This window comes from Phocoena phocoena, chromosome 5 (assembly GCF_963924675.1).
Source record: "Phocoena phocoena chromosome 5, mPhoPho1.1, whole genome shotgun sequence".
Lineage (NCBI taxonomy): Eukaryota > Metazoa > Chordata > Mammalia > Artiodactyla > Phocoenidae > Phocoena > Phocoena phocoena.
This window is the reverse complement of record NC_089223.1, coordinates 103,691,676-103,709,864: the sequence shown is the minus strand read 5'-3', so window position 1 is coordinate 103,709,864 and position 18,189 is coordinate 103,691,676. Positions and strand designations below refer to the sequence as shown.

The 18,189-nt window shown below is 35.6% G+C and overlaps 1 protein-coding gene across 2 annotated transcripts in view; it reads left to right on the top strand.

Moving 5' to 3' along the window:
- The window catches only part of CENPE (centromere protein E), a 73,987-nt gene that overhangs the window by 37,368 nt on the left and 18,430 nt on the right, over positions 1-18,189 (top strand). The window contains exons 27-42 of one of the 2 annotated variants that reach the window (XM_065877401.1): positions 745-1,035; positions 1,161-1,319; positions 2,222-2,512; positions 3,749-4,033; positions 4,183-4,341; positions 4,568-4,855; positions 5,284-5,571; positions 6,141-6,299; positions 7,401-7,559; positions 8,242-8,532; positions 9,141-9,299; positions 9,498-9,789; positions 11,767-11,870; positions 13,847-14,065; positions 16,248-16,445; positions 17,110-17,313. In XM_065877401.1, coding sequence (XP_065733473.1) covers positions 745-1,035; positions 1,161-1,319; positions 2,222-2,512; positions 3,749-4,033; positions 4,183-4,341; positions 4,568-4,855; positions 5,284-5,571; positions 6,141-6,299; positions 7,401-7,559; positions 8,242-8,532; positions 9,141-9,299; positions 9,498-9,789; positions 11,767-11,870; positions 13,847-14,065; positions 16,248-16,445; positions 17,110-17,313 — 3,546 coding nt within the window. Of the gene's footprint in view, positions 1-744; positions 1,036-1,160; positions 1,320-2,221; positions 2,513-3,748; positions 4,034-4,182; positions 4,342-4,567; positions 4,856-5,283; positions 5,572-6,140; positions 6,300-7,400; positions 7,560-8,241; positions 8,533-9,140; positions 9,300-9,497; positions 9,790-11,762; positions 11,871-13,846; positions 14,066-16,247; positions 16,446-17,109; positions 17,314-18,189 lie in introns of both variants that reach the window. The other variant, XM_065877402.1, reaches the window with a different exon arrangement.

Below are 18,189 nucleotides of genomic sequence, written 5' to 3'. Positions count from 1 at the left end.
GAATGAAAGTAAATTATTCAAGTTTTTAGGAGAAGTGGAATTATCGTTACTTGGCAGTTATATCTGCATATTTAGTCTCTTTTTAAATTTTTCTCATTTTCACTTTACTTCTTTGATTAACCTAGTGACACTCTGTTAGTTTCCTAGGGCTTCTGTATCAAATTACCATAAACTTGATGGCTTTAAACAACAGAAATTTATTTTTTCACAATTCTGGCTCTTAGAAGTTCAAAATCAAGATGCTGGTGACCAAGCTCCCTCTGAAGGCTCTAAGGAAGAATCCTTTCTTGCCTCTTCCTGTCCTTGACTCCCAGCTGTCCGTGGTACCCTTGGCTTGTAGCTGCATCTCTCCAATCTCTGACTCCATCTACCTATGACCTTCTCTGTGTCTCTGTGTATCATTTTCTGTCTCTTATAAGGACCCTCTCATTGGATTTAGGGCCCACCTTAACCCAGGAATATTTCTTCTCAGTCCTTAAGTAATTACATCTGCAAAAACCCTATTTTCAAAGAAGATCACATTCTCAGAGTATGGACAGACTTGAATTTGGGGTGGGACCCTATTTGACCCACTGTAAGCACTATCTAAAAGGTTACTTTACTTTTAGTGTTACTTGTCTGTTTATACTGGAGTAGTAGGCAGGGCTATGATAATGATTATTTCAGTTTGGCAAAGTACATTTTACATAAGAATTTTAGGAGGATATAGACAAAATGGTAATTATAAAAACTATATTTCTTAAGAGCCAACAACTCCAAGAAAAACAGCAACAACTTCTTAGTGTACAAGAAGAGATGACCGAGATTCAGAAAAAGATGAATGAGATGGAAAATTTAAAGAATGAACTAAAGAACCAAGAATTAACATTGGAACATATAAAAATTGAGAGGCTAGAGTTGGTTCAGAAACTTCATGAAAATTCTGAGGAAATGAAATTCATAACCAAAGAAAGAAATGATCTAAAGGAATTACAGGAGTCATTTGAAATAGAAAGAAATAAGCTTAAAGGACACATAAGAGAAATTGAAGCTACAGTAAGTCATACCCTTTTCTTTCATCTATTAAATGTTTCTTTAAAAACTGAGTCAGTTGGAAAGGGGGAGGCAATGTTGGGATGATGTTATTACAATTATTCTTTAAATTTAACTTGCTAATAAAGCGTCTAGAAACAAAAGAAGAACTAAAAGTGGCCCACATGCTTCTAAAAGAGCACCAAGAAACTGTTGAAGAACTAAGAAGGAACATTTGTGAGAAGACAGCTCAAATAATAAATATTCAGAAGAACTTAGAAAAATCCAATACTGAATTGCAAGAAAAGGTTTGTCTTTTCTTCCTTTGCTCCTTGTCCCCTCTTCCTTTCTTTCTCTGAAAGAAAAATAAGCAGTAGGTAGTGACTGAGTTATGGTTCATTCATTTATTGGGTAGTAGTTGTTGAGTGTCTAATGTAGCAGGTACAGTCCTGGATTATAGAAATAAAATGGGAACAAGGTGGACAAAAATCTCTGTGATCATAGAACTTACTTTGTAGTGGAAAGAGTTCTCAATAAATAAGCAATCAAATGAACAGGATAATTTTAGATAATAGCAAATGCTATGAAGAAAATGAAACATTGGGGTAACTGGACCAACCTATGTTAAAAGCCTACTATGTGCCAAGCATTGAGACTGTGGATATGAATAAGACATGGTTCTTTTTCCCCAATATAGGCATATAAAAAAATCTCTCAATTCCAGTATGATAAATGCAGAAATATGCTATGCAAAGCTACGTGGTACCACTAGTGATCATGGAAAGGGGGAATCAATCTGTACACATAACAAATTTGTGAAGTAGCATTAGAATTCATCTGAGAATGAGGGCCATTCATTTATTGAGATCGAATCTGCTCAATTCTGATTTTTCTCCTGTTGCATTTGGGAACTGGTATAGAAATGAAGCATGCAACTGACCAGATTGATAATTTGTTGGTAAAGTGTACTGTGGATGTAAGCTGGAGATAAAAAACAATTATGACAGACTATTACTAGCAGAAAAGTCATGAATAATAGCTTGAGTAGGAATCAAGAGAAAATGAACAAATAGGAGTTTGTGGTCCATGGTAGGCCATGAAGGTTCAAAATCACTTTCATTGCTACAGAAAGTAGCCTCATCTTTTCCCTTTAAAAAATTATGATAACACTCTCTAGATAGTAACCTTGGTATTTTATGAATATCATAAGGTCCCAGTGCTTCATGAGGAACAGGAGCTACTTGCTAATGTGAAAGAAGTCAGTGATATTCAGGAAACAATGGATGAACCAGAGCTATTGAAAGAACAATCCAAAACCAAGGATTCAAAAACACTGGCAAGTGTAGAAATGGAAAGTCTCAGGTTGACTGAAAAACTTCAAGAAAGTCACGAAGAAATAAAATCTCTCACTAAGGAAAGAGACGATCTTAAAATGACAAAAGAAGCACTTCAGGTTGAATGTGACCAACTGAAAGAAGAAATTAGAGAAACTTTGACTAAAGTAAGTTTCATCCTTTCCTCCCATTTTAATAAGTGTTTAATAAATAACTCTTTGGGAAAAATGACATTTGTAATGTTCCTACCAACTTTCTTTAAATGTCACTTAATTATGAAGTGATTGGAAACAGAACAACTAAAAATTGCTCATAAATACTAAGAAACTATGGGAAATGAGTTGTTTTCTTAAATATTCAAAATGATTTAGAAAAAGCAGTGTTAAATTACAGGAAAGGAAAAAGTCAAAAACACTGTTTTCTTCCCTTGTTTAAACCTATTTCCCCAGCATCCCATAACGCATTACCATCTTCCTCACTGATCCAGTCAGAAATCTGGGAATCATTCCTACTACTATCCCTCCCTCCCCACTCACTGTAATACAAGAACAAAACCTTGTTGATTTTAAGGTGTGTACCTGTGTGTGAAATCCTCCCACTCTTTTCTCCATATTGCTGATACCCTAATCCAAGTCACAATTACCTCTCTCTGGCTTTGTGCAATAGCGTCCTACCTGGTCTCCCCATTCATATCATACTTCTCTAATTCATTCCCCTTTCTGGCCCAAGTGATCTTTTCTTCTTAAAACCTTTTAATAACTTCTCATTGCTCTTGAAATACACACCAGCGTGCTTCTTCACGTGACCTTTGAGACCCTAGATCCCAGACCTTGCGGGTTTCTAGCCCTGTTTCATCTCACTCTTCCTCCTGCTTATTGTGCTCCAGCAACTCTAGTCTGTTGCTCTTCTGCATCTCATGGCTTTCAGATGTTCTGGTCTCCCTTCCTGTAGTATTTCCATAGTCCTCTTTGCCTAACAAGTGCTCTCATCTTTTAGATCTCCACTGAAGCTTTCCATCCCCTAGGAAGCCCTTCCTAAGCACTCACAATAGGTTAGGTTTGCCACTGGTAGCCTGAAAGAACCCAGCACCTCTGTTTGGTAAGATCTGGTATAATATGTATCTTTCCTTCTAAAGTGCGTAAGTCTCAAAAAGGCAGATCGTGTAAAGTGTCATTTCCCATTTCATCTCCAATCTCTAATAGGATACTGACAACACAATGAGTACTCAATAAATGTGTTAAATATCTGAACAATGGAAGAGTGGGTGAGTGGAAATATTGTTCTGTAAATGAGCTGTTGAATCCCTGACTTAATTGTTTTAGAAAGTATCCTTGTTTCTTTTCCCCTAAAATAAAATAAAGTATCTCTGGGCACCAAATGTATTGTTTTATGATCCTCTTAAGATTCAAGCATCTCAAGAGGAACAGTCCTTCCATATGAAAGAAAAAGACAATGAGACTAAGAAAATAATGAGTGAGATGGAGCAATTGAAGGAGCAATTCAAAGTCAAAGACTCAGCACTACTAAGACTAGAAATGGAAAAGCTTGAGTGGTCTGAGAGACTTCAAGAAAGTCATGATGAAGTGAAATCTATAGCTAAGGAGAGAGATGACCTACAGAGGCTACAAGAAGTTCTTCAATCTGAAAGGAACCAACTCCAAGAAAACATAAGAGAAATGGCAGCTAAAGTAGGTTTCATCCTTTTTCGTGTGTGTGTGCTTAGTATTCTGTAAGCAAATATCTTGGTAAAAACTAAACCTTTGGGGAAAGGAATTAGTTACAGTGTAATGGTTATAACGTTTTCATAAATTTCTTGCAATTTCCTTTAATAATGAAGCACCTAGAAACCAAAGAGGAACTTGAAGTTGCTCATTGTCACCTAAGAGAACAGGAGGAAACTATTGGTAAATTGAGAGTGGATCTTTCAGAGAGGGAAACTGAAATATCAAGCATTCAACAGGAATTAGAAACAACAAATGATGAATTACAGAAAAAGGTAAATTGGGAGTAAAGGAACAGTGGGAGAAAACTTAAGGGAGGTAGCTAACTGGATTACAAAGACTACTGTTTACCTCCTAAATTGTTTTAGAAAGCATACTGGATTTTTTTCCTTAAAAAATATACATACACATATATATATACATATATAAACACACGTTTTTATGTGTGCGCGCACATAAGTATATTTTTGGCTATTATCTTATTTTATTATTATTTTTAAGACCCAAGAGCTTCATGAGAAACAGAAACAATTGATTACCATAAAAGAAAGCAGTGAAACTCAGGAAAAAATGAGTGAACTGGAACAGTTAAAGGAACATCTCAAAGCCAAAGATTCATCACTACAAAGAATAGAAAGCGAGAGGCTCAAGTTGACTGAGAAACTTCAGGCAAGTCAAGAAGAAATAAAAACCATAATTAAGGAAAGAGATGATCTGGAAAGGGTGCAGGAAGTCCTTCAAAAGGAAAGAGACCAACTCAAAGAAAACATTAAAGAAATTGTAGCTGAAGTAAGTTTCCCTCTTATAATGTTTTTGGATATAAAAATAGTGTTAAAGTGATGATGATGTTCACTACTAAGTTTGATTAATTTTCCTCCAATCATAAAGGGACAGAAAATCAAAGAGGAACTAAAAGCTACTTACATTCTTCTGAAGGAGTACCAAGAAACCATTAATACAAGGAATAGTTCAGAGAAGACAGATCAGGGAGCAAATATTCAGAGAGACTTAGAAATTTCAGATACTGAATTACAGGCAAAGGTAGGTCTTGTTAAGTTGAAAAATGACATCTGATTATTGTGTTCGTCATATCCCTTACGGAAGAAAATAATACATATGTTAGACTAAAATGTAAAGATGATTACCTTAATTTTAGAGACAGTTCTTTTTCCTAAAATTTTCCGTCTATGTCATAACTTGTTTTATGATTTTCTCAGATTCAAGAACTTCAAGAAGAAGAACATCAACTTCTTAAGATGAAAGATGTCAGTGAGACTCAGGAAAAAATATGTGAAATGGGAAACTTGAAGAAGCAACTTGAGGCCCAAAAGTCAACCCTGGAACATACAGAATTGGAGAACATAAGGTTAACTCAGAGACTCCATGAAAATCTTGAAGAAGTAAGATCTGTTACAAAAGAAAGAGATGACCTTAGGAGTGTGGAGGAGACTCTCAAAGTAGAGATAGACCAGCTCAAGGAAAACCTAAGAGAAACCACAATTAGAGTGAGTTACCATCTTTCCCCCAACTAGTAAATACAACATCGTGTCCTAAAAGAGCCATGATTGATAGAGTTGGTGAGGTTGTAAAATTGGTCCAATCTTGGGGAAGGCTGGAGGGATAGATATATGATAATATCTTCCAAAGTTTTCAATAAGTGTATGCATTGACCCAAAAAGTCCAGTTATTGCTGTTTATCCCACACACATTAGCACAACTGTGCAGATATTTGTACAAGTTGCAATAACAAAATAAAGCAAACCCCAAAACAGGAAAAATTCTAACTGTCCATTAGTAGAGACTGGTTGAATCAATACAGCACATTCAGACCATAGAATACCAACCCACAGGTAAAGAATAAGACAGAGCTGATTTGGAAGTATCCTGACAGAGAGAAGCGTTACGTTATACAGAGTAGTGTATCTAGAATATATTGACATCTAAAAGTCATTTAGAGGGTGAGAACTGGGAGGCCTAAGGAGGGGGGAATTTTTACTTCTTACCCTGTACCTTTCTACACACGGTTGAATTGTATTATTCTGAACGTACTATTTTTCTTTCTCTAATGATAAAGGACTTGGAAAATCAAGAGGAACTAAGAATTGCCCAAATGAATCTGAAAGAGCACCAAGAAACCATCGATAAACTCAGAGGAATTGTTTCAGAGAAGACAGATGAAATATCAAATATTCAAAAGGCTTTAGAAAACACAAATACTGCCTTAAAAGCACAGGTATTTCTACTAATATCTAAGTAACTGAGAGTTTGAATCAAGTCTTTTGTGTTATGAAACAGGATATCAGTTAGCCTAATATACATAGAGACTTACGTATTCAATTTAGAAACTATTAGCTTTTTCTCTATATCTATATCCTAACTTATTGTATGATTATCTCAAGATCCAAGAACTTCAGGAGAAGGAACGTCAACTTCTTAAGGTAAAAAATGATCTCAGGGAAAATGCATATCAAACAGAGCAGTTGAAGAAGCAATTAGAGGCCCAGAATTCATCCCTGGAAAGCATAGAAACAGAGAAGTTAAGGTTGACTCAGAAACTTCAAGAAAACCTCGAAGAAATAAAATCTGTTACTAAGGAAAGAGACGACCTAAGAAGAATGGAGCGAACCCTCAAAATGGAGCAAGACCAGCTCAGTGAAATCCTCAGAGAAACAAAAGCTAAAGTAAGTTATGCTCGTTCCTCTTCCCAGCGAGTTAATGTGATGTTTTCCTTACATCAGTGAACCCTTCTTTGAAATGAGTGGTACTTTTGGTGAGAAGTAACAGGATACAGCCTTTTAGGCAGGCAATTTGGTATTATTTTTGAAAATTTTAAATTCTGTAACCAGCATTTTCTTCATGGACTTTACATGTACACTTACTCAATTTTTAAGGTAAAGAAAAATATGTATGTGTGTGTATATTCATAACACACACACACATATACCATAAGGTTGTTCATTATAGCAATTTGTGATAAAAAATAGGAAATAACCTAAATGTCTATCACAAGGAAACTGGGTAGATATAAGCAATATGTCAGGATACGTGCAACCCTTAAAAAAATGAAATAGATTTGAATGTTCTAATTTGGAAGCTCAAAATAACTCTTAGGGGAAAATGCAAGTTGTAGAATAGTATGTGTATAGCATGTTTACCTCTGCAAAATAGGAGTACATTGTGGGGAGGTGAGGACAGGGGAAGGGGAAGCCGATAACTTAGAAAGAAATAAGAAATGTATTATTTTTACTAAGAAAATGTATCACTTTCATTAAAAAGAAAATACTAGTTAACATTAAGCTGTGTCATTGGTTTTTAATTTTTTCTAATAATAAAGGACCTTGGAAAACAAGAGGAACTAAGAATTGCTCACGTGCATCTGAAAGATCACCAGGAAATTATTGATAAACTCAGAAGGATTGTTTGTGAGAAGACAGAAGAAATATCAAATATGCAAATGGATTTAGAAAATTCAAATGCTAAATTACAAGAAAAGGTATTGAGGGGGTCGTGGCGCTTATATGTTTGGATACCTGATTTCTTCCTAGAATAAAAAGTAATGCCTAAAATCCCTGAGGGATGTAATATGCTTTAGCCACGTTAGAAAACAGCTTGGTAGCTTTTACTAGCACTGAACCATATACCTGCCTGTGGCCCAGCATTTCCACTCCTTGGCTATGTACCTAAGAGAAGAAAGTGCACACTTCCACGTAAAGACATACAAGAGTGTTCACAGCAACTTCAGTCATAATTGCAAAAAACTGAAAACAACCCAAATGCCTATCAACAGGAGAACGGATAAATACATTGTGATTTATAAGTTTAAAAGCAGGCAAACTGATCTGGGATGAAAAAGGTCAGAATAGTGGTTTGTTCTAGGAAGGGGCACATAGGAACCTTATGGTAAGGTAAGTAAGTGTTCTGTATTAATTCTGAGTTGTATTTTAATCTGAGTTGTAGTTACATAGCTGTATGCATATGTCAAGAGTAGTTGAGCCATATACACATAAGATTGGTGTGTAGTTATGTAAATTACACCACAAAAAAAAAGTAAATCCTGTATGGAATTACAAAGAATATTAATGAGTGACATAGGAAAACTGTCTTAATCGGCTTAGAAACTATTCTTTATCCTTCCCTAAGAAGCCATCTAATCCTAACGTTACAATTATCTTAAGGTCCAAGAACTTAAAGCAAATGAACATCAACTTTTTAAGTTAAAAGAAGAGGTTAGTGAGACACAGAAAAAAATGTGTGGCCTAGAGCGACTGAAGAAAGAATTCAAGGCCCAAAGTTTAACTCTGGATAAAATAGAAATGGAGAACTTAAATTTGGCTCAGAAACTTCATGAAAACCTTGAAGAAATGAAATCTGTAATGAAAGAAAGAGATAACCTAAGGAGAGTAGAAGAGACTCTGAAACTGGAGAGAGACCTACTCAAGGCAGACCTGCAAGAAGCCATAGCTAGAGTGAGTTGTGCTCTTTCTTCCTGTCAAGTAAACATATTTTTACTGTAAGAAGTTTGAAAATAAGTGATACTGTTGGTGAAAATTTGAATGTTATAACCTTTTAGGGAAGCAGTTTGACAATAGCATTTTAAAAATTATCAACATATACATTTGCTACAGCACTTTTGTAGAAATTCATCCTACCAATATATTCACATATCTGGACAGAAATACAGCAGCATTCACTACAACATTGTGATGAACAAAATCAGAAACAATCCAAGTATCTACCAGTAAGGCACTGGCTAAGTGGTGTTCGTCTGTAGAGTAGAAAACTAAGCATAAGAATGGGACACTCTTTATGTGATACTGATTTAGAAAGATGTCCAAGTGGTATGAAATTTGAAAAATAAGTGGCAGAGTTCAGCATGTGACAGGACTGCGATGGGTGAGGCTAGGGACAGGCACTTGGACTTTATGTCCTTCTGTACTGTTCTAATTTGGGGGTGGCATGGAGGTTGTTTTTAACTATGAACATGTGTTTTTTAAGATTTTGTTTAACTAGTTCATTGTTAAGAAAAGGTAATGTGCCTTTATATCTTATTTCTCAATTTCTTCTAATAACAAAGGATCTGGAAACACAAGAGCAACTAAAAATTGCCCATATGCATTTGAAAGAACACCAAGAAACTATTGATAAATTCAGAGAGAGAGTTTCAGAAAAGGCACCTCAGATTTCAAATATTCAGAAGGATTTAAATAAATCAAAAGACGAATTACCGAGAAAGGTATGTGTTGTTCTGTTCTTTGGGGGAATAACTGTGCCCAAAATTACTTATGGAATGAGAAAGGACATAGATACAGATATGTCAATATAGATATATATGTACATGCACTATACTATATGTACATATACATATAGACACTATTTTCCTTTCTTTAAGGAATTCTGTTCGCATTCTAACTTGTTTTGTAATTATGTCAAGATACCAGAACTTCAGAGAAAAGAGCTTCAACTTGTTAGAATGGAAGAAGATGTCAATAAAACTCATAAAAAAGTGAATGAAATGGAACAATTGAAGAAGCAATTTTACGCCCAAAATTTATCTGTGCAAAACGTGGCAATGGATAACTTACACTTGACCAAGAAACTGTATGAAAGCCTTGAAGAAATAAGAATTGTAGCTAAGGAAAGAGATGAGCTAAAGAGAATAAAAGAGTCTCTCAAAATGGAAAGAGACCAATTCAGAGAAACATTGAGAGAAATGATAGCTAGAGAGAGTTCAGAATCTTCCCCTATCTAGTAGCTATTTGTAAGAATCAAGCTTTCTTGGAAAGGGTAACAGTGTTTTGTTTTATATTTCCTGGAAACGTCTACAAACAGTAAAGAATAATGAGGGAAACTATTAATTATAATTTTTCACACAAATAGAAAATACAGTTTTAAAAGAAGCCAAAATGATGTTATTCAGATACTACCACTTTTTTTTTTTTTGGTAAGAACATTTTTTTTAATTGAAGTATAGTTGATGTACAATATTATACGTTACAGGTGTACAATATAGTGATCCACGATTTTTAAAGGTTATACTCCATTTATAGTTATTATAAAATATTGCCTATTCCCCATGTCATGCAGTATATCTGGGTAGCTTATTTCATACGTAATAGTTTGGTACCTCTTAATCCCCTACCCCTATATTGTCCCTTCCCCCTTCCCTCTCCCCACTGGTAACCACTGGCTTGTTCTCTATATCTGTGAGTCTGCTGCTTTTTTGTTACATTCACTCGTTTGTTATATTTTTTAGATTCTACATGTAAGTGATATCATACAATATTTGTCTTTCTCTGTCTGACTTATTTCACTTAGCATATTACCCTAGAAGTCCATCCATGTTGTTGCAAATGGGAAATTTTCATTCTTTTCTATGGCTGAGTAGTATTCCATTGTGTATGTGTATGTGTATATATATATACACCACATCTTCTTTACCCGTTCATCTGTTGATGGACACTTGGGTTGCTTCGATATCTGGGCAATTGTAAATAATGTTGCTATAAACATTAGGGTGCATGTATCTTTTCGAATTAATGTTTTTGTTTTTCAGAAAATACCTTTTTTTTTTTTTAACTTTTTATTTTCTATTGGAGTATAGCCGATTAACAATGTTGTGATACTTTCAGGTGCACAGCAAAGGGACTCAGCCATACATGTGCATGTATCCATTCTCCCCCAAACTCCCCTCCCAATTCTTTAATTTTAAGAAAAAAATTATTAAATAAAGCAGACAATTTTCTTCAGTGTATTTTTTAAAAGGGTTTTTAAACCAGGAAATAACATTATTCTCAGTGGAGAAATATTTGTAAAAGATTAAATATCTCATTTCTCTACCTCTACACGATAGAGTTTTAAACATAGGCTCTTGTTAGTGAAGTTAGAAGGAAGAAAAGCAAGATGAGTATAAAAAAGGAAGTTCTACTAATATGTCTATTTATAGATATTCAGAATCATATATCTTAAAGAACTGAACTGAATCCCTCTATAAAATTCAGACAAATAAGAAATTGTATGAAATCTATAAAAATCTTATTTTCATATTCCATTCTCATGTTCATCATTATCTCATAGTAAAGAAATAATAAAATGGAAAGCAATACCATTTGTAATCTCAGTAGAAATTTCAGACAGTTGGAAATCATCTTTATGTGGGCTCTAACTAAATTTATAGACTTAATTCATTCAACAAATATTTATTGAACAATGTTTTATTTTGCACTTTTAATCAGAAATACAAAATATAAACAGGATATGAATTTTCTGTTCCAAGGTGCTGGAAAGAATATATGAACAGGGCTTGGAACACCATAGGTAGTATACTTGGTTTTGCTAGCATATATGAGTTGGCAGCAGTGATTCTAAGACAGAGATTTGGAAGAATAGGAACCAGAGATATATCTAAAATCCAATGTGCAACTATAGATAGTAAAGCAACAAATCCTATCTTCAAAAAATATGTGAAGGTTTTCCAATGAGTTGAGATCACTTTTTCCAGTGAGTTGAGGTCACTCAGCATAAGACTTAGTGTTACTGTTATTCATTTTCTGAGCATTTTTAACATTGCTTTTGAGTTACATGTGTGATATTTAATTCCATTATTGAAAAGATATAAAAATGTAATCAAAGTATATGATTAGACATTGTATGTTAACATAGTTACAGCTGAAGCCTTGCTTATTTCTTTGTATCAAAGCAGAATCAACAGAACCACGAAGAGGTAGTAAAATATGAAAAAAAATTACTGTGTGATGGAAACCAACACCTTATAGAAAGCCTGAGAGAAAAGTGCTTCAGGATAAAAGTAAGTGCTCTCCTGTTAATATTACAAATGATTATTTGTAATACCCTTCCAAAGGCCTAATGTGGAATGAATAGATAATGCTCAATATTTTTCTCAACTTTATAATCTAGTACAAGTATGTATATGTGTACATATATACGTGCATACACCACACACAGAAAACAGAGGAGTTTGTAATTTTCAGGCCTCACTGGAAAGGTGATATTTGAGCAAATACCTGAAAAAGGTAAAGGATCAAGCCACACAGGTATACAGGGAAAGAGCAGTATAAGCAGAGGGAACAGCAAGTAGAAAGCTTCTGAGACAGAAGCCTGCCTGGTGGGTTCCAGGAACATCAAGAAGGAGGATAGCCAGTTAGAAGTGAGGTCAGGAGTTAATGGGGAAGAGGCAGGCTGTGGGGCCTTAAGCGGACTTTGGGTTTTACTGTGAGTAAGATGGAGAATCCCTTGGACAATTTTGAGTACAGAGAGACATGATCTGAGTTACATTTTAAAGGAATGTTATTGAAAATGAGTGGAAGCAGGAGGACCATTTGAAAGACTAATTTCAGTAATCCAGGCAAAGGTGATGGTGGCTCAGCCCAAAGAGGTAGCAGCGGAACTGGTGAGAACTGTTTGGATTCTGAATACATATTGAGGGTAAAGCCAACAGGATTTACTCTCACCCCTATTAGAATGCAAAGTCCCTAAAAACTTTTTTGTGTTGGTTATGGCTATATCACTTAGAAAACTTCCTGACAGGAATCAGCATTCAGTATGTGTTTCTTAAAAGTACAAATGAATGACCATACAGTGCTGCTCCATGCCATAATGTGATTCATTCTAAGACTAAAGGAAGAATCCCCCCTCCAACATCCCACATTACTGAACATCTATCTAGCTTTTCCTTAAATTCTAAAAAAGAGAGCTCGTTTTTGTCAGAAGCCCCTTTTATAATTTAACACCCTAAACTAAACATGTTATTTATTACATGACTGTAGCAACTTGAACTTAATGTGTTCTTCCACCTGTACTCTGACCAAGGGGTCACTTGCCTGGCCTCTCGTCATTTGTGTTGGTGGGCCTAGGCTCATTGAGTGTCTTCCACATGCAGGCACTGTACTGGGTGCTTTACCTCATGAGATGGGTTTTATTGTTCCATTTATAAGCAAACAAACTGAGGCTCAGAGAGGAAGTTTTGTGGTTACCCAAGGTCACATAGGTAGTAAATTAGTAGAATCAGGGTTTGAAACCAGGTCTGACAAAGTGAAACTTGGGCATAGAAGCATTTTTACAAATATAATTTTATTTCCTTTAAACTATAATGTCTATATATTTTATAGATTGCATAGATATAGATATTATTTAATATTTGATCCCCTAGGAAACTTTGTGGCAATTATTGTAGTCTTCATTTTGTAGTGGTGAAAATGACTCAGTGTTTCCTCAGTCAGCCAGTAGCAGAGCTAGAACCTGAACACAAACTCTGATAAAAGGTTAGAAAACTTGGATTCTAGGCAGATGATAGAAATATGTGAAGAGGCTCCACCAAGTTGACATATATAACTAGTTTGATTCTTAGTCACATATCTGCTCACTTACACTGCCTTCTGTACATAGAGGCCAGCATTCAGCCTTGAGCTACAATACATACTAGATTGAATTCACTCACATTTCTCTTCAGACTTTGTAAATAAATGCTCCTTCAAATCATGGATGTTCAAAAGACCAAAAGAAAATGCAGCAAAATGATAACAATGGTTGCTTCTAGTTTTCTTTGTTATATTTGTTTAAATTCTTTTAAATTTCCACAATAATTTCTATAATCCAAAATCAACAATAAGAGTTCGCTTTTGTTTATAAACACAAAGGTCAAAATTTATTTTTCTCCTACAAAAAGTATTAAAGAATTAAGTTTTGTTGCAATTCTAGGGCTGAGACTATTTCTTGTTAAATTAGAATGAATTGGTAAATTGAATAAATTCTAATTTTCTTTAGGAGCTTCTTAAGAGATACTCAGAGATGGATGATCATTATGAGTGCTTAAATAGATTGTCTCTTGACTTGAAGAAGGAAATCGAAACACAAAAAGAGCTTTCAATTAGAGTAAAAGCAAACCTCGCACTTCCATGTCCACAAAGCAAGCAAATTCAAAAACTTCTCACTGCAAACCAAAGATGTTCCATGGAATTTCATAGAGTCATGAAGAAACTTCAGGTACCATCTTTTTTAGTAATATCTTTGTAAATATCACTATAAATTTCCATTACAAACTTCAGTGTTTCAGTCCTGCTTTGAGAGTTGACATATTTGTTATTTAGTGTATTTACTCCTGAATTAAAGATTATGTGGGGCTAAGAACAGTGTTTGCAAGATCCTGAGTGCACCTAGGACCTGTTTATTCAACAAAACCTGAGCTTTGCCTATGGGCCTAGGCACCGTCCAGGTGTTCAGGAGACAAGCATGAATAACACCTCAGGGATCTCATAGTGAGTGAGGCAGACATATAAACAGGTAATAAGTGTAGCGACCGAAGTACGTTTAGATTATATGACATACCAGATAAAAAGTTAAAGAACATAAGACTGTAGTAGAAGACAGACTCAAACGATAAAGCTTGGAGTTCATTTTGTAAATGAGGCAGAGCCATTGGACACTTATTTTAAGGTGGTGGCTGTAGCATGATCAGATTATCATTTTAGATACTTCACTGCAGACAAAGAAGAAATGAGTTTGTGGAGGATAAGCCTAGTGGCAGAGAGAAGAGATAAGAGACAGTTACAGTGGTCCAGATGAGCTATTCTGAGCGACTCCTGCTAGGGAAGGATTCATAGGAATGGAGAGCACAGACGAGGTTAAAGAAACATTTGGCAGCTTAACACAGTAGTTGGTGTGATCGGTGGTGGAGGTACAGGAGGGAAGTTTAGATTGAGTCCCAGAATTTGGGTTTAGCCAGGTTAGTGGGGAGTGGTACCATTAACTGAGATAGAGAGGGAAAAGAGATTAGGTGTTTAGTTTGAGATGTTTTGAGGTAGAGAGAGATACCTAAGACAGAACGTCTAAGAAGGGAGACCAAGCAGGCATTTAGTCAAGAGTCTGAGGCTTGTCAGGAGAAAAGTCAGGACTAAAGATAAAGATTTGGGATTCATATAGGTGATAGATCGCACAACATGTGTAAGGTCGCCCAGAAAACATAATAGAGGAATAAGAGTTTGGGGATAAGTTCGGATAAGATCCAAACTCCAGAAAAGATAGTTCTCCAAGAGACAGTAGCAGAAAAGAGCAACTCATGGGTTCAAGGTTAGGAAAGTCAAAGTGACAGAAAAGAACCAGGCAACAGTGCTATTACTTAAGTCAGTGGAGGAGAGTACGTCAAAGATTAAGTAGTCAAGAGTGGCAGATGCTTCAGTCAGCTAGAATGTGGACTGAAGAGATCTCCTCAATTTGTTGATAATAGAGCTCACTGGTGACATCTGTCAGAGCAGTTTTAGTTGAGTAGTTAAGGAAAAGGCCAAATTATAAGGGTTAAGGAATGGTGGATGTTAAGGAAGTAGGGAGCTGGTATCTTCCCTTCCTAGGTAAATTGCCCCTTACGCCCTGATATTCTTCCATAAACCCTGGCAATCAGATATCCAGAACTTATTGAGGAGATCCGTGAAGCATATGGCATTCAAATTATTGTCACCTTGGGCTTCCCTGGTGGCGCAGTGGTTGAGAGTCTGCCTGCCGATGCAGGGGACACGGGTTCATGCCCTGGCCCGGGAGGATCCCACATGCCGCGGAGCGGCTGGGCCCATGAACCATGGCCGCTGAGCCTCAGTGTCCAGAGCCTGTGCTCTACAATGGGAGAGGCCCACGTACCGCAAAAAAAAAAAAAAAAAAATATTGTCACCTTAAAGCCAAACATCTAAATATGCTTGACAAGTAAATCTTGGGACATGTCATACCCGTTTTGGTTACCCAATCAAGGTAGGCAGAAGATGTTGAAAATGAATCTCAGGTATCTAGCTGGGAACTGGGTGATTGATGACACAATTAACCAAAAGGGGGGTAAATAGGCAAAGGTGGGTTTCTAGGGAAAGGAATCATGTGCATTTTATTTATTTATTTTTTTTTTTCATTTTAAATCTATTGAATTTGAGGTAACTGTAGGACATCCATGAGGTATATCCAGGGGCAAGTCAGAAATATGGAACTAGATGGAGGCCTGGAAGTTATTCTCCCAAGTTGCTGGGAAGAGAATATTGGGAATAGAGAGAGGCTCTTTCCTTCTCCCTCACTTACCAGAGGATATAGATAATAAGAGATACCATCCTGCCTCATAGTCTCAGGGGTTTAAAACTTCATCTAAATGTGGTACAAGTTTCATTTCCCAATTTGTTTAATGTTTTTCTGCAAGTATGTGTTAAGCCATGTTACAAAGATAAAGGAAGAACAACATGAATCCATCAATAAACTTGAAGTGGCTTTTATTGATGAAGTGGAAAAGCAAAATGAACTGCTAATTAAAATACAGCACCTTCAACAAGATTATGATGTACCGCCCACAGAATCAAGGGACCTCAAATTGAGCCAGAGTATGGATCTGCATATTGAGGTACAATTTGTTTAAAATGGGTTTAATTAGATTTCAAGCCTTTTTATCAAGTAGAAAAGTACCTTTTCATACGTTTAGAGTCATTTTTATTTACCAAAAATTAAAAATCAGTTGCAGAATGACAGCTGGCCAGTTGTAAAGAGTGCCAAGTAATAGTCTAGCCTCCTTTCAGAACCCCAAAGATACAGAAAATAGATGTAATAGCATCAAGTGGGAATTCACGGAACCCCAGAATAAGTTTCCGAATGCCTTCTAAAACTTCCTAGATCTGTGACTGGGAGTCAGAAACATTTTTCTTACAACTCTGCATGAAGTGTCCTGCTCCCTCTCAGCAGTAGGAGGCTGGCATTCAATTCCCAAAACCATGTACAGCCTGTTTTATGCACAGAAAACTACATCCAGAAACAATTCATATTTTGTGATTATTAGTCACAGTTTTACAGTTTTGAGGGATTTTAATTCTAACATGCAGATTTGTAGACGTGACTCCATTATAGGCTATACACCAAAATTTTATCAAATAACTAAAGTTTTAAATTAAAATTATATTTACAGTACTTCAAAATATTAAGAATAAGAGTTCAATAAGGTGTTTTCCCCTTTTTATGATACTTAGATTAAAGCTTTTCTAATGTTCATGTGATTCAATGCTTATTTTTCTCAGGAAATTCTCAAGGATTTTTCAGAAAGTGATTGCCATAGCATAGAGACTGAATTTCAGCAAGTACTAAGTAATAGAAAAGAAATGACCCGGTTTTTGGAAGAGTGGTTGAATGCTCATTTTGATATAGAAAAGCTTAAAAATGGCATCCAGAAAGAAACTGATAGTATTTTTCAAGTGAATAACTTCTATAATAACAAAATAATTGTAAGTAGTAATTTTCTTGTGCTACCTCATTCTTTTTGTTGTTGTCTGCTTTAATTTTTATACCTCATTTGTAAAAAGACTTAGAGCAACTTAATTTTAAGTATTTTCTTAAAATTTATTTGTATAGGCTTTGTGAAAAAAAATTGTGTAAAACATCTTCTGCCTCTAATGTATTATGCTTCCTTAGGATAATTAAATATATATTTATACTTGTAAAGAAGATAACAAAGTCTTGGTGTGTAGTAATCAGTTTGTTACACACAGATGTGGAATCCGGAATCCTCTTCCAATTCTCTTTCTTTTCTCACTTCTCACTGCTTCTGTAGGAATTGAGCCTTTTCCCCAGGTAGGCTCAGACAAGGTGAGACATGAACCTGTTTCAGGGCTACAGGCAACAACTGTAGGAAAGCCCTGGACAAGCCTAGCCAGCTGCTTTATTAATAAGGCCTCACATGCTTTTTGTCTCAGTGGTGTCACTGTCACATGCCCTGATCCTTCAACTTTGATGTTCAAAAATGTGGTTTGTAATCATTGTTCCCAAGGTGATCAGCCCTAGTGGACAGATTCATAAGAACCAACATGGCTTACTACCAGTTTATTGATTTGTTTTACTTTCCACTGCTCAGAATATTCATTCTACTTTCTGAAGTAATCCCTATCTCATATACCTAGTAAAATATGCAGTAATCAGAAAGTTGCTTGTTATATGTAATTGGAACAAAGGGACCTGGATTAATATTACAACTTTTAATATTAGTTTTATATTCCTGTGTTTGGGTAGTTATTTCCAGATAAAGACTTTAACTTCATCTGGAAACTAAAATCACATTGAAATATAGATAATGTTTTAAAAAAAATGTTTTCCTGTGGCTGGAT